Source organism: Pan troglodytes, chromosome X, assembly GCF_028858775.2.
Source record: "Pan troglodytes isolate AG18354 chromosome X, NHGRI_mPanTro3-v2.0_pri, whole genome shotgun sequence".
Taxonomy (NCBI): Eukaryota; Metazoa; Chordata; class Mammalia; order Primates; family Hominidae; genus Pan; species Pan troglodytes.
Genome location: NC_072421.2, coordinates 48,010,233 through 48,033,795, shown reverse-complemented (window position 1 = coordinate 48,033,795; position 23,563 = coordinate 48,010,233). Strand labels below are relative to the sequence as shown.

General features: G+C 51.1%; 2 protein-coding genes across 3 annotated transcripts in view; one reads left to right on the top strand and one right to left on the bottom strand.

Annotated features, from left to right (window-relative positions):
- SYN1 (synapsin I) overlaps positions 1–23,563 on the top strand; it is a 48,090-nt gene that overhangs the window by 23,306 nt on the left and 1,221 nt on the right. For both annotated transcript variants that reach the window (XM_016943248.4, XM_016943247.4), the window contains exons 6-12: positions 19,185–19,247; positions 20,046–20,188; positions 20,280–20,354; positions 20,453–20,555; positions 21,412–21,558; positions 21,911–21,998; positions 22,096–22,684. In XM_016943248.4, the coding sequence (XP_016798737.1) occupies positions 19,185–19,247; positions 20,046–20,188; positions 20,280–20,354; positions 20,453–20,555; positions 21,412–21,558; positions 21,911–21,998; positions 22,096–22,684 (1,208 nt within the window). The remainder of the gene's footprint in view (positions 1–19,184; positions 19,248–20,045; positions 20,189–20,279; positions 20,355–20,452; positions 20,556–21,411; positions 21,559–21,910; positions 21,999–22,095; positions 22,685–23,563) is intronic.
- On the bottom strand, positions 9,849–14,471 carry TIMP1 (TIMP metallopeptidase inhibitor 1). The gene is made up of 6 exons (XM_016943251.3): positions 14,209–14,471; positions 13,147–13,275; positions 11,637–11,716; positions 11,321–11,447; positions 10,971–11,095; positions 9,849–10,117 (listed from the first exon to the last, which is right to left on the bottom strand). Exons 2-6 carry the CDS (start codon positions 13,265–13,267, stop codon positions 9,947–9,949), a joined length of 624 nt encoding a protein of 207 aa, XP_016798740.1. The 5' UTR covers positions 13,268–13,275; positions 14,209–14,471; the 3' UTR covers positions 9,849–9,946.

Sequence of the window (23,563 nt, the reverse complement as noted above, 5' to 3'; positions counted from 1 at the left end):
TAGCTTAGTGGTCAGCTAATGATTGGACAGATATTTCTTTAAATCACCTGAAACCAGTAAGTCTCCCAGACTTTGCTGATGGGCTCTATGTGCATGTCAGGGTGTGCCTTTAATGCAAAGGCAGGCTGTTTACAACTTTGCCTTATCCTTCATTTCCTGCTTGTGCAGAGTTTTGAGGTCAGCCAGAGATCCTAGGCATACATACAGCCTTATGCGTATTTGTGGTTTTCTAGATTCCCAGGCATATGTCAGAGCTTTTTAAAGCCTAATAATGGACTGATAATGGATATATAATTACCTAGATTTTCCTTTTAAGTTTTCTTGAAAAGCTTGTTTTTTCCTAAATGTTATCACTGCTGTGTTAAACAGTTGCTGCTAATTGTTTCTGAAAAGCACCCCCAGAGAAAGCTGTTTATACCAGATGAGCCCCATGAGTGGAGTATTCAGGATAGTGCCAGACAGATCAAATAAAGACAGTTCTCTGGAAATGAGGTTTTGGAGGAACTCCAACCCTGTTCTGCCTCCTCCAATGGTTGCTAGTCTGCTGATTTTCACTGGAATTGCAGGGCTGTTGATTTTCAAGGCTCTTGTGGAGGTGAGGAGAAGGGGATGTGTACAAGAGAAGTTCAAATGCCACAGTTTCCTGTTGTTACCAAGATTCAGCCATTTTCTTGAAAAAACGCTTTCTGAATTGTAAACCTTGGTCAATTTCCAGAGTTCTGATAAGTTTGTTTTGACAATTTTTGCCAGTGTTCTCATTGCTTTTAAGCAATTTTAAGGAGGAGAGGACAGGCTCTTACATTTCTGCTGACATCACCTCCAGGCATATCTTGTTCTTTCCCGGCCCCAGCCCAAAGATAATAGTATTTCAAAGCCAAGATCTGGGAACTAGATTTACTCATTGCTACTGGAATGTTCTTGCTTCAAGGCCCTCTCATTGTACACAGCTAGGACATTTCATTTCTTTATGTATATATATATAATTTCATATATGTGTATATATAAAATTGTTATATGTGTGTGAGTAGAAGAATCAAACTGTTTTTTCTTCTGCTCTCACAATACAATGTGTGGAGGCTTTTACACACACACCAAGAAGCAATTAATTCTGCAGCAAATTAATATACCAGCTGGATGTCCTGCAATTCAATTCTGACACTATCTACCTGGAGGATAGCATCAGATCACACAGGTTAAGGATGTAGTCCACAGGAATAAGCCCTACTTCTAATGCTGATGGCAAGCCCCAGGTTATTTTACCTGTGCTTCTGACCAACTAGCTATAAATCGGGGTCCACAACCCCTTCCTCAGGTTCAATTAGTTTGCTAGTGTGGCTCATGGAGCTCAGGGAAACACTTATTTACATGATCGGTTTATTGTAAAGAGTATTACATTACAAAGGATACAGATGAAGAGATGCAGAGGACGAAGCATGTGGGAAAGAGCACAGAGCTTCCATGCCCCACCCCCAGGTAGCCACCCTCCAGGAACCCCACATGTTCGGCTATCCAGAAGCTCTCCAACTCCATCCTCTTCAGCCCTTCATGGAGACTTCATTGCATAGGCAGGATTTATAACTGTATAGAAATGTGATGGGACAGCCGGGCGCAGTGGCTCACACCTGTAATCCCAGCACTTTGGGAGGCTGAGGCAGGCGGATCACCTGAGGTCGGGAGTTCTAGACCAGCCTGACCAACATGGAGAAACCCCGTACCTACTAAAAATACAAAATTAGCCAGGGGCAGTGGCGCATGCCTGTAATCCCAGCTACTCGAGCGGCTGAGGCAGGAGAATTGCTTGAACCAAGGAGACGGAGGTTGCGGTGAGCTGAGATCACACCATTGCACTCCAGCCTGGGCAACAAGAGCGAAACTCTGTCTCAAAAAAAAAAAAAAAAGAAAAGAAAAGAAAAGAAAGAAAGAAATGTGATGGGACAAAAAGGGTGTGATCTTGTACTAACAGACTGAGTGGGGAAACCCAGCAAGGCCTGTCTGTTCAGAGCCTTAGACTCTCTCTGCAACATCCCTTCCTTCTGGGTATTGGGCAGGACCCCTTCTAAAAGGGAGGTCTTTTTTTTTCTTTTTCTTTTTTTTTTTTTTTGAGACAGAGTCTCACTTTGTCGCCCAACTGGAGTGTGGTGGTGTGGTCTTGGCTCACTGCAGCCTCTGCCTCCCGGGTTCAAGCAATTCTCTTGCATCAGCCTCCCAAGTAGCTGGGACTACAGGTGTGCGCCACCACACCCAGCTAATTATTTTTGTATTTTTAGTAGAGATGGGGTTTCACCATGTTAGCCAGGCTGGTCTTGAACTCCTGGCCTCAGGTGATCCACTTGCCTCGGCCTCCCAAAGTTCTGGGATTACAGACGTGAGCCACTGCACCCAGCCTTTTTTTTTTTTTGAGATAGAGTCCGTGACTCTGTCGCCCAGGCTGGAGTGCAGTGGCGCAATCTTGGCTCACTGCAACCTCTGCCTCCTGGACTCAAGCAACCTTCCCACCTCAGCCTCCTGAGTAGCTGGGGCCACAGGTGCGTGCCACCATGCCTAGCTAATTCTTTTGTATTTTTTATAAGAGATTGGGTTTCACCATGTTGCTCAGGCTACTCTCAAACTCCTGAGCCTGAGCGATCTACCTGCCTTGGCCTCCCAAAGTGCTAGGATTACAGGCATGAGCCACCACGCCTGGTAATGCTGATTTAATTTTATATTTTTAAATGTAAGACGTTAGCGTGGTTCTAAAAGTCAAAATATAAAAAAGGCATCCACAGATAAAATAGAAAACCTAGATGAAAATAAGTAATTTCCTGGGGAAACACAGTTTACCAAAATCGACCCCATTAGAGGTTAACAAACCAATTTCCATAAAAGAAATAGAGAAAGTTTTTAAGGAACTTCCCCATAAAAAATCATCAGGCCCAGATGATTTCACAGGGGAATTCCACTGAAATGCTAGAGACTAGTTAATCCCAATGGCCACATAAATTGTTCCACAGAATGGAAAATGAAGACAAACTTCCATATTACCTTTCTAAAGCAATTATAACATTAATAGCACAAAGAAAAGCATAGACCTGGTGCAGTGGCTCACGGCTATAATCACAGCATGTTGGGAGGCCAGGGCAGGTGGATCACTTGAGATCAGGAGTTCGAGACCAGCCTGACCAACATGGTAAAACCCCATCTCTACTAAAAATATAAAAATTAGCTGGGCGTGGTGGTGTGCGCCTGTAGTCCCAGCTACTCCGGAGGCTGAGGCAGGAGAATAACTTGAACCTAGGAGGCAGAGGTTGAGTGAGCTGAGATCATGCCACTGCACTCCAGCCTGGGTGATAGAGCGAGACTTTGTCTCAAAAAAAAAAAAAGCATAGACCATTTTTACTATAAATATCAATGCAAAAATCCTAAATAAAATATTAGCAAAGAAATTCAAAACCACATTAAGGGTGAGCACGGTGGCTTACATCGTAATCCCAACACTTTGGGAGGCCAAGGCAGGAGGATCACTTGAGCCCAGGAGTTCAAGACCAGCCTGGTCAACATGGTGAAACCCCATCTCTATCAAAAAAACAAAACAAAACAAAAAAAACACAAAATTAGCCAGACATGGTGGTGCACCCTTGTAGTCCCAGCTACTCGGGAGGCTGAGGCGGGAGGATCACTTAAGTCCAGGAGTTTGAGGCTGCAGTGAGCTATGATCCCACCACTGCACTCCAGCCTGGGTGACAGAGCGAGACCTTGTCTCAAAAAATAAAAATAAAAAAGAACGCAGTAACAGCAGCATATGAAATCAACATGCAGAAATCAGTAGTTTTTATATACACAAATAACCAGATAGAAGGTATAATAGAAGAGAAAACATATACAATAACAACAAAAAAAATAAGATATTTTGGGATAAGATCAACAAGGGATGTGCAAAGTGATATGAGGAAAAGTTTAAAACACTCCTGAAAGGCACAAAGGTAGACTTAGGCAGATGGAAAGACATTCCTTGTTCTCGGGTAGAATGAATTAACATCATGAAAATGGCAGTTCACCTTCTCACGTCCTTATTTAATTTATATATTTAATGTGGTTCCCAAAAATATACCTACAAACTTATATCTAGAGCTAAATGAGTTGATAGTAAAGTTCATATGGAAAAGCGAACATGCAAGAAAAACTAGGAAAACCCTGAAAAAGAAAAGTGATAATAAGGACTCATACTCCCAGCCCACAGGGAGCCTGATGCCTCTGCCACCAGACATTTTACGAAGATTTCATTTATTTGTTTATTTATTTATTTATTTATTTGAGACAAAATCTTGCTGTATTGCCCAGGCCGGAGTGCAGTGGCATGATTGTAGCTCACTGCAGCCCCAACCTCCTGGGTTCCAGCAATCCTTCCACCTCAGCCTCCTGAGTAGCTATAATTACAGGTGCATGTATAGCTAATTTTTTTATTGTTTATTTTGTAGAGGCATGGTCTTGCTATGTTGCCTAGGTTGGTCTCAAACTCCTGGCCTCAAGTAATCCTTCTGCCTTGGCCTCCCCAAAACTCTGGGATTATAGGCGTGAGCCGCCATGTCCAGCCTGAAACTTTTATAATTTAAATAGTATGATGCTGACCCATGAATAGACAGGCTGACAGATTAAAGGAAGAAAAACAAAAGTCCAGTTATAGATCCATGTACATATGGAACTTTAGTGTATGATCAAAGTAGTGACTCAAGTCACTAGAGCAAAGAGGGACTTTTTAGTAAAGTTTCGTTTTTGCCATCTAAATTCTTCATTCTTCTGAAATTCCTTTTCATATACAGTGTGAAGGAGGTAGGGATTGAGTTCATCTTTTTCCTTATAGGTAAGCCCTTGTCCCCCACTGAGCTTGTATGCCACCTCTGTCATATATATACTAACTTTTTTTTTTTTTGAGACAGGGTGTCTCTCTGTTGCCCAGGCTGGAGTGCAGTGGTGCAATCTTGGCTCACTGCAGCCTCCGCCTCCTGGGTTCAAGCAATTCTCCCACCTCAGCCTCCCAAGTAGCTGGGATTACAGGGGCATCCCACCACACCCAGCTAATTTTTGCATTTGTAGTAGAGACGGGGTTTCACCATGTTGGCCAGGCTGGTCTCGAACTCCTGACTTCAGGTGATCCACCCGCCTCGGCCTCCTAAAGTGCTGGGATTATAGGTGTGAGCCACCGCGCCCGGCCTATACTAACATTTCATATCTCTGTCCTGCAGGTTCAGAACTCTATTCTGTTCCATTGGCCACTTTCTGTAAACCTGTACCAAAGCCATACTACCTTAACAGCAACTTTTCTCATTAATTCCTGGTGCCTGGTAGGGCAGCAGCACCTCCTGGCTGTTTTGTAACTATGTAGTTCTGACAAGAGTAGAAACAGAAAGGGAACCACGAAGAGTGGGAACAGGAGCTGGAGCAGGGCTTGATAGTAGGGAACATGCAGGCGGAGCCTGATGGCCCACGCCTGTAATCCCAGCACTTTGGGAGGCTGAGCTGGGAGGATCGCTTGAGCCTAGGAGTTCCGGACCAGCCTGGGCAACATGATGAAACCCCGTCTCTACAAAAAATTAGCTGAGCATGGTGGCATGTGCCTGTAGTCCCAGCTACTTAGCTGGCTGAGGTGGGAGGATCGCTTGAGCCCAGGAGGTTGAGGTTGCAATGAACCATGATTGCACCACTGCACTCCAGCTGGGGCAACAGAGTGAGACTCTGTCTCAAAAATAAAATAAAACAAAATAAAACATTTTACAAAAGAGTAGGGAATATGTAGAAGGACCAAGGGATAGGAAGTAGGCAACGGGGACAAGGAGCAGGGAATAGGAAGAAGAAGTAGGGGAGCAAGAGGCAGGAAGAACAGGGGTGAGCCACAACACAAAGGGGACGCCTGTGGCTGCGGGAGTCCCTGAGGGACTCACTCAAGGCCCCATCGCATCCTTTCCTATAGAAAGTCAGGAAGCCCTTTCTGGGCTCCTCCCTGAGCCCCTTCCAAGGATGCACCCCCCATCTCGCAGAGTGCAGACTTCTATCCCTCAAAGGACCTGGAGGGACAGAGGCCATGTCCCAAGGACCAGTGTAGCATGACCATATGTCCCTTGGCTAGGACATGCTATGATCCCCAAGTCTCAAAGACTCAGAACACTACGGACTGGGGACAGAATTTGCTGTGACGGGCTGAAGTTGGGAACATAGTATTGTGAGGCGGGGGTTCTTCGTGGGGAGAATGCTCCAGGGATGGGGACTTTTTGTTCCAGGGTGGTGCAGAGGGAGACCTGAGGGTGAGGAGTCCACACAGGGTGGGGACAGGTTGGCTGGCCTGCCGTTAGGAATCCCTAAAGGGGAACCCCTCCTCATGGTGTCGCCACAGTTGTTGTGGGTGGGCGTGTAGAAGGATCTAACCACATTGCTCTTTATTTTCAGGTGCTTCTGTGAGCCACAGGTTCAGGACTCCACTAGGAAACTGGATTGTCTGTGAGGGGGAAAAGAGAGAGGGACACTGGGACTGAGGAACATTTATGGCGTAAAGAGCTGGGATCTTAGTATCACATCAGGAGCTTTTGGGTCTCGGAGACCTACCCCATTCCTTCAGGCAGAGCAGGGTCAGGAGCTTGTATTTTGGTGAGGAGACTGGTGTGGGGGAGAAATGGACATTAAATTATTGGTATTAATCATACACATTGTTTCCAATATTGTATATTATCATGCCTAATATCAAACATTGTTTGCAATATTATAAATAATCACTACTAAAGTTATAAGTTAAGTTATAGTTATCATAACTACTTCTAGTAACTAATGCTTGTAAGTGCTATATGCCTAGCACTGTTCCAAGTACTTCACATATACAACCTCATTTAATATGGACATTGTCTCTATGAGTTAGGCCTTCTTTTTATCCCTGTCTTACAGATGCAGGAACTGAGGCTCAAAGAGGCAATATGATTTATTCAAGGACACAGAGCTAAGACATGGCAGGGGCAAGATTTGAATGCAGATGATCTGGCTCCAGGGTTCCTGCTTTTTTTTTTTTTTTTTTTTTTTTGAGACGGAGTCTGGCTCTGTTGCCCAGGCTGGAGTGCAGTGGCTTGATCTCAGCTCACTGCAAGCTCCGCCTCCCAGGTTCATGCCATTCTCCTGCCTCTCGAGTAGCTGGGACTACAGGCGCCCACCACCATACTCGGCTAATTTTTTTTTTTTTTTTTTGGTATTTTTAGTAGAGACAGGGTTTCACCTTGTTAGCCAGGATGGTCTCGATCTCCTGACCTCGTGATCTGCCCACCTTGGCCTCCCAAATTGCTGGGATTACAGGCGTAAGCCACCGTGCCCGGCCTTTTTTTTTTTTTTTTTGAGACAGTCTTGCTCTATCCCCCAGCCTGGGGTGCAGTGGCATGATCTCAGCTCCCTGCAACTTCCGCCTCCTGGGTTCAAACGATTCTTGTGCCTCAGCCTCCCAAGTAACTGGGACCACAGGGCATGCGCCACCACAGCTGGCTAAATTTTGTATATTTAGTAGAGATGGAAACCATGTTGGCCAGGCTCGTCTTGAACTCCTGACCTCGTGATCTGCCCACCTTGGCCTCCCAAAGTGCTAGTATTACAGGCGTCAGCCACCGTGACTGTCCCATTTCCTGTGTTTTGACCCCCCCAAAAATATCCAAGGGGCAAAGACACCCCATAAACATCCTCTAACCCCACCACAGACCTCTGAAGGATTCTGGGCCAGGACTGTGACGCCCATGTTTAAACATGGCGAGAAGGACTGAGGCTCAGGTGAGAGAAGGACTGGCCCCCAGGCTCCCCACTGAGCTGGGTCCCATGCTGAATACCACATGGCTGTGACCCCTACAAGCTTCCTCTCAGCTGTCACAGAGTCTCTCCCAGAGATTCACCCACAGACACTCCGAATGCTGGGGATGGAGGATGCTCACTTGACCTATTTTAACGGATGTTCTACAAGAGCAATGGGGGATGTAATGAGCCCAGGGTTACAGATCCTGCCAGGAGCTCATGCCAGGTCTCTGGTGGAGGTAGCCTCGTCTGCTGTTCTGGACTCTGTGTCCCCTGAGACCTGTTCTGGTCTCCGGTCCTCCCTGTCCATTCTGCATTGCACTTGGCGAAGGGCTGACCTGCAGGGTAGACAGGTCATCAGGAGAACGACCTCCACACTGGGTTCCATCCTTCCCCTGCTACTTCACCTTCCCCCTAGGGCTTGGAAGAGCTGAGGACTTAGGAAATGGGCCCTGAGGCCAGGGAGCAGCTTAAGAGTGCAGGTAGCTGACACTAAGGTTTGGCGAATTGCCAGGAGCGGTCAGCCTCTTGCAGGCAGCTGAGGGAACATTGACAAGGTCACCAGGGATGAACCAGGGCTCGGGCCCTTACCTTACAGTTGTGCCCATCAGCAAAGGCTGCGGTTGGCCCCTTCGGTGGACAAGGTTCAGACCCTCCGAGGGCGTAACCAAGGTGTAGATGTTGATGTAGAAATTGTTGCTGCATGCGCATTCCCTGCTTAAGTGGCTGAGTACTGTGTGTTCAAAATCTGCCCATTCCCATCCGGGACATAATTTGGGCCATGGGGTAACCTCCCAGGAGTGTAAAAGGCTCTGGGACAGGACCACAGAAGATCCAGGGGGCTGTGCTTGGTGACCTAGAATGCCCTGGAGGAGACCTGGGTTCTTACTGGTAAGAGCAGTGGGTACTCTGATGAGAGGGAATTTGGGGATCCTTTTCTTTACCAAAGGAGATATATTGGGGCCCTTTTCAAGCAGGTTCAGGTCAGGAGGACACAGGTGCTCCATTGAATGTTTGCACCAGTCTGAAATTCTAGTTCCCAAGGGCCTCACTTGAGTCAAGACCTTTGGAGTATGAGGGGCAGGAGCCAGGGACTGGACCCCGCTGTGGAAGCAGGAAGGCCTCAGAGGGGAGTATTTGGAGGTTCTCTCGCTCAGTTTTTCTAGAGAAAGGATGATTCATAAAGGTGAGGGTCGAGTCTAGAGACCCTAGTTTGGGTGAGGGGACAGTTGGGTTGAGGGAGGTGTGTGGAGGGTATGGGCCAGCATATCTGGCTGGTCTTAATTTTGAACCCTACCTGCATTTCATTGCTGTCAGTATTTCCTTCCAAGTTGGTCAGAGGAGTGAGGGGAGAAGTAGGGGAGGGAGGATGGCAGAGCTTGGGGATTTTTAGCTCATACCTTCTCTCCATCCCACCTCTCCTCTGCCCCAAACAGCCCCTTCCAAGGAATGTCCTGCAGCCATGGCTGGGGAGCCAGGGCCACCCCTTCTTCCCAAGTCCCCAGCTGGGTTACTGTGGGACTCTGGGTGCCCTGGGTCCCCTTTCACTCAAGTCAGACTCATGGTACAAAACCTGAGGATGAGGACAGTAACACCCACGTGTTTGGATGGGGCATCCTCACTGGACAACATCAGGACTGTGCTTGAGGCAATGACAGTCATTTGCCAATTGGTAGGGCATTTGTCAATGACTCTGTCAGCTGGCAAGATGTGTGAATGGGGAATTTCCAGTAAGGCAGTGATTTGTCAGCTGTGGGATAATTTATAACTAGAAAGCCCTGGGCAAATAGCAATTAGGAATCAGTATAGGAAAATGTTTTAAAGTATTGGCTGGAGAAATTATTCAGAGGTTACGGTTGATAATGCAGGTTCAGTGACCATTACTGCTGTTGCAGATCATCAGTGCTAATGCCAATGTTGAGAATTACTACCAGTACATCAGAATTTAAGTAAAATATAAAAACCCAACATTTGGCATCCCTCATCCCCACTGGTCCCGGAGTGCTCACACCAGGTCATCAGCAACATGGGTTTGTTCCCAGGCACTACACAGAAACAATGTCTGCTGGGTGGTAACTCTTTATTTCATTGTCCGGAAGAAAGATGGGAGTGGGAACAGGGTGGACACTGTGCAGGCTTCAGCTTCCACTCCGGGCAGGATTCAGGCTATCTGGGACCGCAGGGACTGCCAGGTGCACAGCCCTGGCTCCCGAGGCAGGCAGGCAAGGTGACGGGACTGGAAGCCCTTTTCAGAGCCTTGGAGGAGCTGGTCCGTCCACAAGCAATGAGTGCCACTCTGCAGTTTGCAGGGGATGGATAAACAGGGAAACACCTGGAAGGGAGGAGGGAAACATCTCTGAGGGCTTCTCCCTGCCTCCCCCGTGGAGCAGAACTTCCTCTCCTCAGCTTTCAACACTGAGCCGCTGGGGAGACTTGCTCTCACCCCACCTAAGTACATACCCCAGGACAGCCCCTCCCATTGAGGGAAATGTCACTGGGTCCTGAAAGATAACAGTAAGCCAGTAAATCAGTGTCCTGGAATGGTGGCTGGGGAATAGGCCCTGGGGGTCAGTCAGGCAGGTCGCCTGTGGAATTGTCCCAAAGGACAGGGAAAAACTGGCAGTAGTAAGGGGCCCCACCCGGTTGGCGGCTAAGGAGTTTAAGCACAGGAATAGCCAGTGGGGCTTCAAGATAGTCACTGGGCTCAGAGGCCATCAGGAGCCATCAGGGAACAGGCGTGGACTAGCCAGGAGGTCAGTGTAACACCCTCTGGTGTCTGGAATAGTCAGAGCTGCAGAGCAACAAGCAGATGTGCTGAGGAAGGGTCAGTGGGATTAGGGAACAGCACTTTGGGTTCTTGGAGAACATTCTGGGGAACGAAGAAACAATCCCAGGGGCTCAGGAACGGGGAGTGGGATTACAGAATAGTCACAAGGGAGAATTAGAGGGACCAGGGAGGGACAGGCGATCACAGGGTATTGGACACAGGGAAAGGGAGCAGCCAGAATTTGTAAGGGAGCAGTCTCGGGCTTGGGGAAATAGCAAGAGAGATCAGGGACAGCCCTTAGGGTTGGGGAGCAGCCACAGGGACACAGAATAGCCAGAGGGAGCAAGAAACAAGCCCACGATTTAGGGAATGGCCCCGGGAAGGATCTCCCGTTGGAGGTCAGGGTCCAGGCACTCACTGTGCATTCCTCACAGCCAACAGTGTAGGTCTTGGTGAAGCCCCGGCGCTGAGCTAAGCTCAGGCTGTTCCAGGGAGCCACGAAACTGCAGGTAGTGATGTGCAAGAGTCCGTCCTGCAGTTTTCCTAAGGAGAAAGGCGGGTGGGCGGCGGGGGGGGGGGGACGGACAAGCAGCTTGTGATTGGCTGAGCTGCCAGGCTGGCAAAGGCCCGGCCTTCTGATAGACTGAAATTGGGGTGGTCCCCATTTCCAGTGGGACCATTCCCATCAGAGCCTCGCCCCCTCGTGGTTGCTAGGCCGCGCCCCAGGGACTGGTTGGTGTGGCACAGGGCGCGGGGACGGTGCCTCACCAGCAATGAGAAACTCCTCGCTGCGATTGTGGGACCTGTGGAAGTATCCGCAGACACTCTCCATGGCGGGGGTGTAGACGAACCGGATGTCAGCGGCATCCCCTAAGGCTTGGAACCCTTTATACATCTGTTGATGGATGAGGGGAAGTGTCTCTTTTACTGACATAATCCTCCCACTCCAGGTTCTTCCCTGAAGTCATATAGCATCCCAAGATCACAGCCAACTTTCTCGCACCAACCAGTGGCCAGAAGTTTCTGTTTTGACCAGGAGGAAGATGTTAGAAAATGCTGGGAAAGAGGCGGGGGCAGGGGATACCTTGGTCATCTTGATCTCATAACGCTGGTATAAGGTGGTCTGGTTGACTTCTGGTGTCCCCACGAACTTGGCCCTGATGACTGCAGGAGAGGAGGGAAATATGAGTCAAATGGACTGCATGAGCCAATAAAAATAAGATCATCATCATCATCATCATCATACCAGCAAAGCGCATACATAAATAGGGGTTATTGGATGCCAGACAGCACACAAAGTGATTTACACATTTGTTCATTGATTCATCTGTATGTTGAGTGTCTCTCTTTGCCAGGCACTGCTTAAGCCATTTTCATACATTGATTTGTTCATTTACTCCTCAAATATTTGGGAGTGCCCACTGTGTGCCAGACATTGTTCTGGGTGTTAGGGACACAACAGTGAACAAAACACAGAAATCCCTTTCCTTGTGGAGTTCACATTCTAGCCAGAAGGAGACAGGCTAAGAACAAACAAAATAAGGATATGGAATGTTAGACATTAAGTATAATGGGGAATTACAGACCTGGGTAAGGGGCTGACAAAGATTCTTTGCTTGACCAAACTTTACTCAGGCTCCTGAACCTCCTCCTAGGCCCATCTGTGCACTTCCTTGTAAAATCCAGTTTTAGCCGAGAGCCTTGCTAAGTCAGTTTAGCAAGAACCCCTATCTTCTATATCTGATCATCCTCAATCTTTGATCATCCTCAATACCTGATCATCCTCAATCTCTGATCATCCTCAATACCTGATCATCCTCAATCTCTGATCATCCTCAATACCTGATCATCCTCAATCTCTGATCATCCTCAATACCTGATCATCCTCAATCTCTGATCATCCTCAATACCTGATCATCCTCAATCTCTGATCATCCTTGCTATCTGACTGGGTTCTTCATCTTCCACCATCCCCCAGGTGATGTCTGATTCCCCTTGGCCTGCCTTCAGCAAGAATCCTGTTACGTCGGTTTAGCCAGAATCCCCCTTACCCCTGATGTTTCTTCTTAGTAATTTCCACCCACAGACCCTCACACTGCTCCTTAGCTACACATTCCCACTGGCCCATGCTATATTCAGTGTTGAGCCCAATCTCTCCCACCGACTGCAAGATCCCATTGCAGTGGTTCCTATACCCATCACCATGGTCCTGAATATGGTCTTCCTTACTGTGTTATAACAAGTATCACTGAATATTTTTCTGTTTAACAGGAGATCAGGAGTACTAAGGGGCAGGGGTTAAAATTTTAAACAGGATGGCCAGGGAAGGCCATCCTGAGAAGGTGACGTTTGAGGCAGCCACCCATGTGGATACCTGGGGGGAAAGTGTACCAGGCAGAGGGAGCAGCCAGCATGCAGATCCTGTGGTGGGCTTGGGCACAGAGTACTCAAGGAAGTGTGAGGATGCCAGTGTGGCTAAAGCAGAAGTGCAGGGACGAGTGGAATCATTCTAGAGGTAAGTGCCATGGTGAGCCCCACTGGACTGAAAGGGAAACCAAGGCAGAGTGTGTGGGCTGAGTGGGGTGAGGACTCACCGAGGTCGGAATTGCAGAAGGCCGTCTGTGGGTGGGGTGGGACACAGGTGCAGGCCCTGCTGGGGGCTATCAGCCACAGCAACAACAGGATGCCGGAAGCCAGGGGCTCAAAGGGGGCCATGGTGGGTTCTGTGGGGAAGGGGGATGTCAGGCAGGCCCCGGCCCAGCTGATCTGCTGACCTGGGCAGGTCATCCACCCCATCTTGCCCCGGGGCAGCCTATGGGGGGGATTAGGGGGCTGGATTTGGGCTTGAGGGGTTGGTAAGCTTAGGGATTTTAAGGGGATTGGGGAGCGCAGAGGAATTTAGGGTTTAGAGAGTTGGGAGAGTTTAAATTATTGAGGGACTGAGTGAGTTGCGGGGTTATGGGGTTGTGGCACTTGGGGGAGAACGAGGCTGAGGAAGTTTGAGGAATGAGGGGATTGGGGAATTCTGGAGGTTGAGGAGTTTGGGGGTGAGGAATTTGGGATTGGGGGCTGGAGGAGTTTGGAGAAGGCAGAGTTTAGGGGTTGTGTATATTAAGAGATATAAGAGGCTGGGGGAATTTAGGGAGGTTGAGGAATTTGGAGGAGGTTGGGGGTTTAGGGAGCTGGGGGAGTTTGGAGGTTGAAGGGGTTGGGGGAATTTGGGGGCTTAAGGCAATGGGGATACTTGAGGAATTTGAGGGCAAAAGAAGTTTGGGAGCTGGGGAACTGGGGATTGGGGAGCTGGGGGAGTTTAGGGAGCTGCAGGGGTTAGCGGTGGGTATTTAGGGGGCGATGAGGGAAATTGCGGGATGAAGGAATTTGCGGGGGGATTTGGAAAGCATTTGTGATATTAGGGGGTCATGGGTTTGGGGGAATTGGGGGCGGATGTCAGGGGTTCTAGGGAGTTTGGAGCCTCGGGGTTGGGAAAGCAGTTCCAGCCTCCGACCCTCTTCCCCCTAGACTAGCCCAGGGTCCTGGTACCCGCAGGCCAAGCTGAGTAGACAGGCATCTGGCACGGGAGTGCACGGGCCTGGTGGCCAGCACACAAGCTGCAGCCCAGCTCCGGTCCCTGCTGGGCCACCCCGGGCCCTGCTTACCTCTGGTGTCTCTCTGGGCGCTGGATCTGCGGCGATGGCGGCAGGGCCTGAGCGCTAGAGGATAAATGTCCACGCTAGGGGCGGGGGTGGCAGCGGGTGCGGAAACCACAGGCCTCCAGGCTTCCTGGATGCATTACTCATCCACCCACCATCAGTGCAGAAGCCAAGGGGCGGGCCGACGAAAGGAGATACACCCTCCTCCTCTCCCACCCGCCTCCTCTCCCTCTCCCTGGGCCTCGCCCGGGCCAGCCCCCTCCCCCACCTCCACGTCAGTCACTATTCCTTCCAAGCCGCCTCAGCGGAGAGCTTAGAGGCCGCATTTCCCCCGGCCCAGTCCCCTAAAGTCTCCAGAATCTATCCAATCACCCACATCCCCCAAGCTCCCTATGACTCAAACCCAAATTAGTTCAGCCCTTCAACATTTATTGTGCATCTACTGTGTGCCAAGCACACAAAAATCCCTTGTTTTGTATGTCTGACATGCTGGTGAGGGGTGGCAGAGAGGGAACAAATTAAGTAGCAGCAGTGGAGGGAGATAAGGCAGGTGAAAGGGGAGGAATACAAAATGGGGAAACTGAGGCACGGAGCAGTTAAGTGACTTACCCAGGATCACAGAGTCAATACATGGCAGAACTGAGACTGGAACTCAGGTGGCCAGGAGCCAAAGCCAGGGTCTCAAATAACACAGGCAAATAGCCGGCATTTATACAGCACCTACTGTATACCAGGCACTCAGCATAGTTTATCTCACTCAAAGCTCACAACAAATCTCTGAGATGGGTACCGGTTCTTATTCCCGTTTTACAGATGAGGAAATATGGGGCGTAGAGGAACTGTAGAATTTTCCTAAGATCACAGGGCATGGCCGGGATTCAAACGGAGGCTACCTGGCACCAGGGTTGTAACTCAGGAGTGGCACCGTCCTAGCAAGCAGGGAATGGTGCGGGTGAATGAATGAGCATTGGGAAGGGGGTGGCCATGAATGATGGTGAAAGAAGCAAGTGAGTGGGTCAGTAGAAAACTAATCCCCACCCCATCCTGCCCTGCCCCTTCCCCATGGACCTGTACCCCTGGTGCGGGGTGGGGTGGGGCAATCCTTGCCCACCAGCTTTTTGACAATGCAGGAACCTTCCCTGGGGTTCTGATTAACATCCTTAATTCGAGAGGATAGATCAATAATAATAATTGTAGTGATGATGGCAGCCACTTATTGAGCACTTTCTGTGTACTATGTGCTAAAGTGTTTGTATAAATTATCTCATTCACTCACCATACTCCCTTGCTAATTAAGTTTGATTAACTCAGGGATGTTAGCCCAATAACAAGAACACAACAAAAACTACCAGCAGCCCTTATGAAGTGCTTACTGCGTATCCAGCACTATTCTGGGTGGGAGGAATGTGAGGGATGAGAAATTGCCTAATGGGTACAATGTACACTATTTGGTTGATGGGGACACTAAAAGCCCAGACTTCACCACTATGTAATATATCCATGTCACAAAACTGCAGCTGTACCCTCTAAATCTATTTTTTTTTTTTTTTTGACAGAGTCTTGCTCTGTCACCCAGGCTGGAGTGCAGTGGCGCGATCTCAGCTCACTGCAACCTCCGCCTCCGGGGTTCAAGAGATTCTCCTGTCTCAGCCTCCTGAGTAGCTGGGATTACAGCCACACCACCACCACCCCCAGCTAATTTTTGTAGTTTTAGTAGAGACGGGGGTTTCACCATATTGGTCAGATCTCGAACTCCTGACCTCAGGTGATCCACCTGCCTCGACCTCCCAAAGTGTTGGGATTACAGGCGTGAGCCACCACACCCGGCCTTCTAAATCTTTTTTTTTTTTTTTAGACAGAGTTTCGATCTTGTTTCCCAGGCTGGAGTGCAATGGCAAGATCTTGGCTCACTGCAACCTCCACCTCCTGGGTTCAAGCAATTCTCCTGCCTCAGCCTCCTCAGTAGCTGGGGTTACAGGCACACGCCACCACGCCTGGCTAATTTTTGTATTTTTAGTAGAGACGGGGTTTCACCATGTTGGCCAGGCTGGTCTCAAACTCCTGACCTCGGGTGATCCGCCCACCTCAGCCTCCCAAAGTGCTGCGATTACATGCGTGAGCTACGGCACCCAGCCTAAATCTATTTTTTAAGAAAGCACTTGGCCGGGCATGGTGGCTCACACCTGTAATCCCAGCACTTTGGGAGGCTGAGGCAGGCAGATCGCTTGAGCTCAGGAGTTCAAGACCAGTCTGGGCAACATGGTGAAACCCTGTCTCTATTTAAAAAAAAAAAAAAGCACTGTTCTAAAGTCTTTTTACAGACATTATCTCATTTAATCAATCCCGATTGCCTCTTTGTTCATTAATGTTAGTTAAGGAAGAGATGTTAAGCCAATAATAACAGTACCCAACACTTCTTGAGGATCGAGGCTTACTGTATGCCCGATACCATGTAGAGCATTTTTCCCAAAATAACTAACTTATTTCTCACAATATCCCTGTGAGTTAGATATAGCTCATGTTCTCATTATACAGATGAGGAAACTTAGACACAAAAGGGCTGAGTGACCTACCCAGGAATGAGAATGAAGAAATGGCTCTGTTGCGGGGTGGTGGGGGCAGGGTGGGGGGGGGGTACAAAAACAGGGAGGAAGGGAAGTAAACCAAAAAAATCTGTAGGAGCTGATTATGAAAGTGGGACAGTGAGAGTGAATGAGACGGGGCTGAGTAACCTGGTGCCTCCGAGGGAGAAATGAGGGCAGGGGAAGTCCTGCCTTGGCCCCTCGCTGACTCTGGTTCTGACGCCAACTCTTTGAAACCTGAGTCAGCACAGAGTGTTGCCGACTGTTTACATGAGGAGTCGTGTGGATCCGGTTATTGTGCAGTTTTGAAATGGAGAGTGGGAGGGGTGTTCATGGAGGGGTGTGTGACCATCTGGGGAGCTGGATGGGTGTGGGGGCCCATGGGGGTCCAGGAGGCGTGTGCAAAGCGGACACCTGACAATGCCCACAGCATACCAGGTGCTTGGGCCTCATTGTGCTCTTTGTGCAGATGGGGAAACTGAGGCTCAGGGAGGGGTTGTGTCCTTCATGGCCTTAGGAAGAAGAAAGGCCAAAATTCAGACCTAGGGCTTTCCAGGAGCTCCCAGAGTCAGAGTTCAAAGCACTCTGCATGCACACATGTACGGGCACACACACATATACAGAGCGTTGTGTTCAGGCTCAAGTCCAGAGAAAACAAGGACAGTTAACGAAAAGAGGCACCTAGAAACCTCAGGGTTGTTGGGGGAGGTATGGGTGTGTACGCACAGCTCTCTGGTGTGTTGTGTGTCCATTCCTAAGAGTCGAGCATGTGCCAGTGTGTTTTGTGTGTTACTTCTGGGAGTTGTCTACCAGCCTCGGCAAAGCAGATCTGGGTTGCATATGTAACTGAGTGCATTATGCACTTCTGTGTGCTGTGCGCACACCTGGGTGGTACTGTATGCATCTGCCTCGGCATCATTTCCCTGGCCCGCTGCCCAGAGATGCCCCAAACCCCCGTCCCAACATCGTGTCTCTCAGCCCACCTCATAATGACGCCAGTCATTTGGGAAATGAGGAAGGGGGTGTGTGCAGAGGGAGGCCTTAAGGTCAATCGGTCACCCTGAGTCTGCGGGCTTCCTGTGCCTGTCGGGAACTGGGAACCACCACCGCCCCAGCAGCCCCTCCGGGAATGCCATCTCTCTACCTTGTCAGCGAGAGGGAGGGCCACCAGAGGGGCACTGTGCAGCTGTGCTGTGGGGGTGGGGGTGGAGGGAGCGGGGAGCCTAGGGCCGTCCAACCTGGTTTCCTCTACCCCATCCAGGAGCGGGGGAGACTTGAGGTATCCCTCTCGCCTGAATGTGTGACTGTATGTGTGTTGGGGTGGGAGTGTCCAGGAATGTTTTCTGCAAACTGAGTTGTGGGTGTCTCTGGTTGTGTGTAGCCTCTCTGTATTGTATATGTGGCAAGGCATGTTGTGTGTGTGTCTAGATATACTTTTTGTATGCCCAGGAATGTGGCGTGGGTCTCTTACGGGTCCCAGTGGTGATGTGAATACCTGGAAGTGCATACACCTCTGTGTGTTGTGTAGGGCCTTATTTGCTGTGCATTTGCCTAGGGGTGTTTTATGTGTGCCTGTGTGTTGAGTATGTGCCCGGTTCTGTGGAGTGCGCCTGTGGAGTTGTGTGTCTCTTGATTGGACGGGTAATCTTTTGTGTTGTGTGTGTTCCCCTGATGGTGATGTGGGTTTGGGTGAGGGGAGGGAAACTGGGTGTGTGCCCAAGTATTGATTGTGTGCCTAAGGGTGTCCAGTGTGTGCTGCCCTGGAGTGCTGGCTGCTGACCCACGCTATGGGCACCTGGCTGGCTGAATGACTGTGTGGGTGTCTGTGCTGCTCCAGAGCTCATGTGCTTTGAGCCTGTGTTGGCTGTCAGTCTCAATGTCACTGGCATCTCTGGGTTTGGCGATGTACATCTGAGTTCCAAGGGCTCATGCCTCTCAATAGTTTATGTGTGCAGGTGAGGCTTACATACAAGGTTTGGCTGAGGGGTTCAGTCACTACATGCTCACCACCACTCCCCACCCCCCCCACCCCCACACACACGCACTGGCACACACTTGCCTCACTATCATCCATCCACTGTAAAAACAAACTTTCTTTTTACTGGAACAGTCCCCCACGCTCATACCATGCCTCTGCCCGGGAAAGCAGGGGCGGGACGTCTGGAACTTGTTGGTGGGGTGGAGTGAGGGACAGACAGACAGGGCTCTGGGTTCAATTCTGGGCCCGGAGGTGGAGACACTGTGTGACCCCCAGCTGCTGCCTGCCTGTCTCTGACCCGTGTGTCCTGGGAAGTGACTCATAATGCAGTTCCCACTGGCTGGGATCCCCTCAGTGCCGCCCCACCCCTGGAGGTCACCCTTTCTGCCCTGAGCATGTCTCCTCTGCCTTTTCCCCACCAGCTCAGCAGTACAACGTACCCCGTGGTTGTGAAGATGGGGCACGCACACTCTGGGATGGGCAAGGTGAGTCTCTGGCTGGGCTGTGCATAGGTAGATGTGTATTTGTGCAATGCACACCAGTCATTCTGTGTGATCGCGTCTCCTGGGGTGTCGTTATCTATCAGGTTGGTGCAAAAGTAATTGCGGGTTTTGCCAGTTCTTATGGTAAAAACCACAATTACTTTTGCACCAACCTAATAGATTTTTGTTTTCTCACATTCAGCTGACCTCATCGACCCCTTTTTCCTCCTGCATTCAGCCAATTTTGTGTGTCCTGTTATTTTGCTTGTCTCCAGCATCGTGTCTGTGTGTACATGCATGCCTGTGCCAAACACACATGATGTGGTGTGATCTTTTATGTTCCAAAGTCTTGGGGTCCTGTGTGCTTTACATCCATCTGATTTTGTCTCTGTGTACGTAGAAAGTAGACTTGTAATTTGTGTCCGAGTTTCTGTATCTTAGCATGTTGTGTGTACAATTGATTTTGCGTCTGGATGCCTATATTAGTATATTGTACATACACAGTTTTTTCACAGCTTTAGTGAGAGATAATTCACACACCCTACAACTTACCCATTTAAAGTAGACAATTCAATACATTTTGGTATGCTCAGTGTTCTACACACCCAACTTTGTGCCTGTGTGCTCACATACAAAACAGGAGACCCATGATCGTGCCTGCTTGAGCGCCTTGGCATGTCCACCTAATTTTTGTGTACTCGCCTCACCTGTGTGTCATGTATACATGCTCCCCCAGGCACCCCCACTCCCCACAGCTGCTCTATCCTGACCAGGCCCTGATCCTTGCCCGCACGTCCACAGGTCAAGGTTGACAACCAGCATGACTTCCAGGACATCGCAAGTGTCGTGGCACTGACCAAGACGTATGCCACTGCCGAGCCCTTCATCGATGCCAAATATGACGTGCGTGTCCAGAAGATTGGGCAGAACTACAAGGCCTACATGTGAGTGGAGAGACCAAGGCCCTGGGAGGGGTCCCCTGCCTTGCCTCATGCAGCTGAGGCACCCCTGAGCTTCTGTCCCCTTGTCCCCCAGGAGGACGTCAGTGTCAGGGAACTGGAAGACCAATACTGGCTCTGCGATGCTGGAGCAAATTGCCATGTCTGACAGGTGGGCAGCCCGAACTCAGGGTGTGAGGGGAAGGAGGGGTGGGAGCACGGCAGCTCAGGTGAGAGACTGACAGGCTTCCCCACCCTTTGTCTTGGCAGATACAAGCTGTGGGTGGACACGTGCTCAGAGATTTTTGGGGGACTGGACATCTGCGCAGTGGAAGCGCTACATGGCAAGGACGGAAGGGATCACATCATTGAGGTATGAGCACCCAGGGGTAGGTGGGGTAGAGGGAGGAACAGATGCCAGGCAGCAGCAGTGCAAACTGAAGCACTCCATGGCACAGAGGTCCTCAGCCAACAGCAATGTGCTTAGTACACTGTAAGGTGCCTGACGAACTTTCGAAGGGGCCATCCCTTGCAATGGCAGAACACTAGACTGAACTTGCACGTCCCTGGTGACTAGCAAAACCCTTATTAGATTGTTTAGTGCTCTGCGAATCGAGACATCTTGGTGAATGGCGAGGCCCTTAGTAACCTTTAAAGTATTCTGCGAACTGGACCAACAGCAAAGCATTTTGGAAAGGACAAAGCACCTAGAAAACCGTGAAGCAGGGATCGGCAAACATTTTCTGTAAAGGAGCAGACGGTACCTATTTTAGGCTTTGTAGGCCACGTAGCCTCTGCCGTAACTACTCAACTCTGCAAAAGCAGCCATAGACGATATGTTAAAAAAATAAGTGTGGCTGTGTTCCAATAAAACTTTGTTTATGGACATTGAAATTTAAATTTCATGCCATTTTCGCATGTTATAAAATCTTTCGATTTTTTTCAACTGTTACAAAATTTAAAGACCCATCCTTAGCTCTGGGTCATACAGAACCAGGTGGTCGGCCAGGTTGGGCCCATGGGCCCTAATTTGCTGAGCCCTGCTCTGAAGCACCTTCTAAGCTGTAAGGTACCTTGGAACAGACAAGCCTTCCTCACCGTGCACAATCAGTGCCTCAGACACTGGGACTCAGCGGCGGCCATGCCCTTGGCCAACTGAAAGCACGGCGTTACTGCTGCCTCAGGTGCGAGGCCTGCCTCTCCCCTCACGGATCCTTTCCTTCCCCCAGGTGGTGGGTTCCTCCATGCCGCTCATTGGTGACCACCAGGATGAAGACAAACAGCTCATCGTAGAGCTCGTGGTCAACAAGATGGCTCAGGCCCTGCCCCGGCAGCGACAGCGGGATGCCTCCCCTGGCAGGGGCTCCCATGGCCAGGTCAGGCCCCTGGCGCTGAGCTAGTGGCTTGAGCTAGTGTGGGGAGGCCGGCCCTGGGTCATGCTGTGCCATGAAGCTGATAATCTGTAGGCTCACAGCATCACCTTTGCACACATGTGGCTGCGATTGCCAATTGTTTAAAACATTGATAAGCAGCTGCTGCCCTGACTTCCCTGAGCACCTCCCTGCCCTGCCCCTGGGAACAGGTCCCCCACCCCACAACCCAGAGTACCCTCAGCTCAGCCACAAGTGGGGCAACACCCAGCGCACAGGGAACCTGTGTCATCACTGGCTGATGCTCCACTGGCTGGTAACTATTTTTAACCTCTCCTGCTCCATTCCTCTGCCGCAGACTCCGTCCCCAGGGGCCCTGCCCTTGGGCCGCCAGACCTCCCAGCAGCCCGCAGGGCCCCCGGCTCAGCAGCGACCCCCACCACAGGGTAAGCGAGAGGCTGGCGGTCGCAGTCCCCTCCCTCAGCCCGCCATCTCTTACCCGCTCACTCTCACGTGTGCTCTTTCTCTCCCTCTGTCCCCCAGGCGGCCCTCCACAGCCGGGTCCAGGCCCCCAGCGCCAGGGACCCCCATTGCAGCAGCGCCCGCCGCCGCAGGGCCAGCAGCACCTTTCAGGCCTTGGACCCCCAGCTGGCAGCCCCCTGCCCCAGCGCCTTCCAAGTCCCACCTCAGCGCCCCAGCAGCCCGCGTCCCAGGCCGCGCCGCCGACCCAGGGTCAAGGCCGCCAATCCCGGCCAGTGGCGGGAGGCCCCGGGGCGCCTCCAGCAGCCCGCCCGCCCGCCTCTCCGTCTCCCCAGCGCCAGGCGGGCCCCCCACAGGCTACCCGTCAGACATCCGTCTCTGGCCCGGCTCCGCCAAAGGCCTCTGGGGCCCCACCGGGCGGGCAGCAGCGCCAGGGCCCGCCCCAGAAACCCCCAGGCCCAGCCGGCCCCACACGCCAGGCCAGCCAGGCGGGTCCCGTGCCCCGCACTGGGCCACCCACCACGCAGCAGCCTCGGCCCAGCGGCCCGGGCCCCGCTGGACGTCCCAAACCACAGCTGGCCCAGAAACCCAGCCAGGACGTGCCGCCACCCGCCACCGCCGCTGCAGGGGGACCTCCGCACCCCCAGCTCAAGTAAGGGGACCCCTACAGCAGCCCTCGCCTTGCTGCTCACAAAGCGGGCCGCTGCCCCAGTAGAGCAGCCCTAGCTCCCTTGCTCCTCAGACCCAGGTCCTATGCAGGGGTCCCACGAACTCTCTCCAGCCTGAGCCAAGCCCTTCCCCCAAGCTTTGGCTCCTCCCGGCCCACCAGAGGCTCCGCACCCCCACCCCAGGAATTTGGTGCCAGAATCCCAGAGAAACTGCACTCAGTTCGAATTCCTCCTCAAAGGCCCTGGGAAAGTTTCCTCCTCTAGGGCCTCCCAGGCACCTGGCTGACCCACCCTCTGCAACTTCCTGCCCGGCCCAGAGCCTTCCCTGCCAAACTGCCCCCCCCCCAACCCATCCCTAAAACTCCTGGCCCGAGTCCTAGTCCTCCTATCATCTGGCTCTTCCCACTCCATCCTCATACTTTTCCTCCTCCTTCACATCCTTCTGGCCCATCTCAGTCTCCCCGCGAATCATCACCCATCTGCCTTTTCTGGTCCATTCCAACTCCCATCCCAGCTCAGACGTCCTCCCTGCCCCACCCAGCTGCTCTGCCTTAGGCTGACTTGCCCAACAGCCTGTCCTTGGTCCAAGCCCTTTCTATGCCCTCCTAGACACCTCACCCTTAGATTGGAAACCTCCCTGCTCATCTTCCCCTTTGTATCAAACTAGCCAAGAATTCACAGAGAAGGTTCTGCCCAGGACTCTTGCCACGAATCCCACACTTCACCCTGGATCCAAGTCCTCCCAGCCTGTCCCAGATCTCGCCTCCCTGGCCCAGGACTCCACCCACTCCACCTGAGTGCTCCCAGCCTTGAGAACCTGTTAGGGTCCAGGCCCATGGTGGCAGGTGGGGAGGTCACAGGCA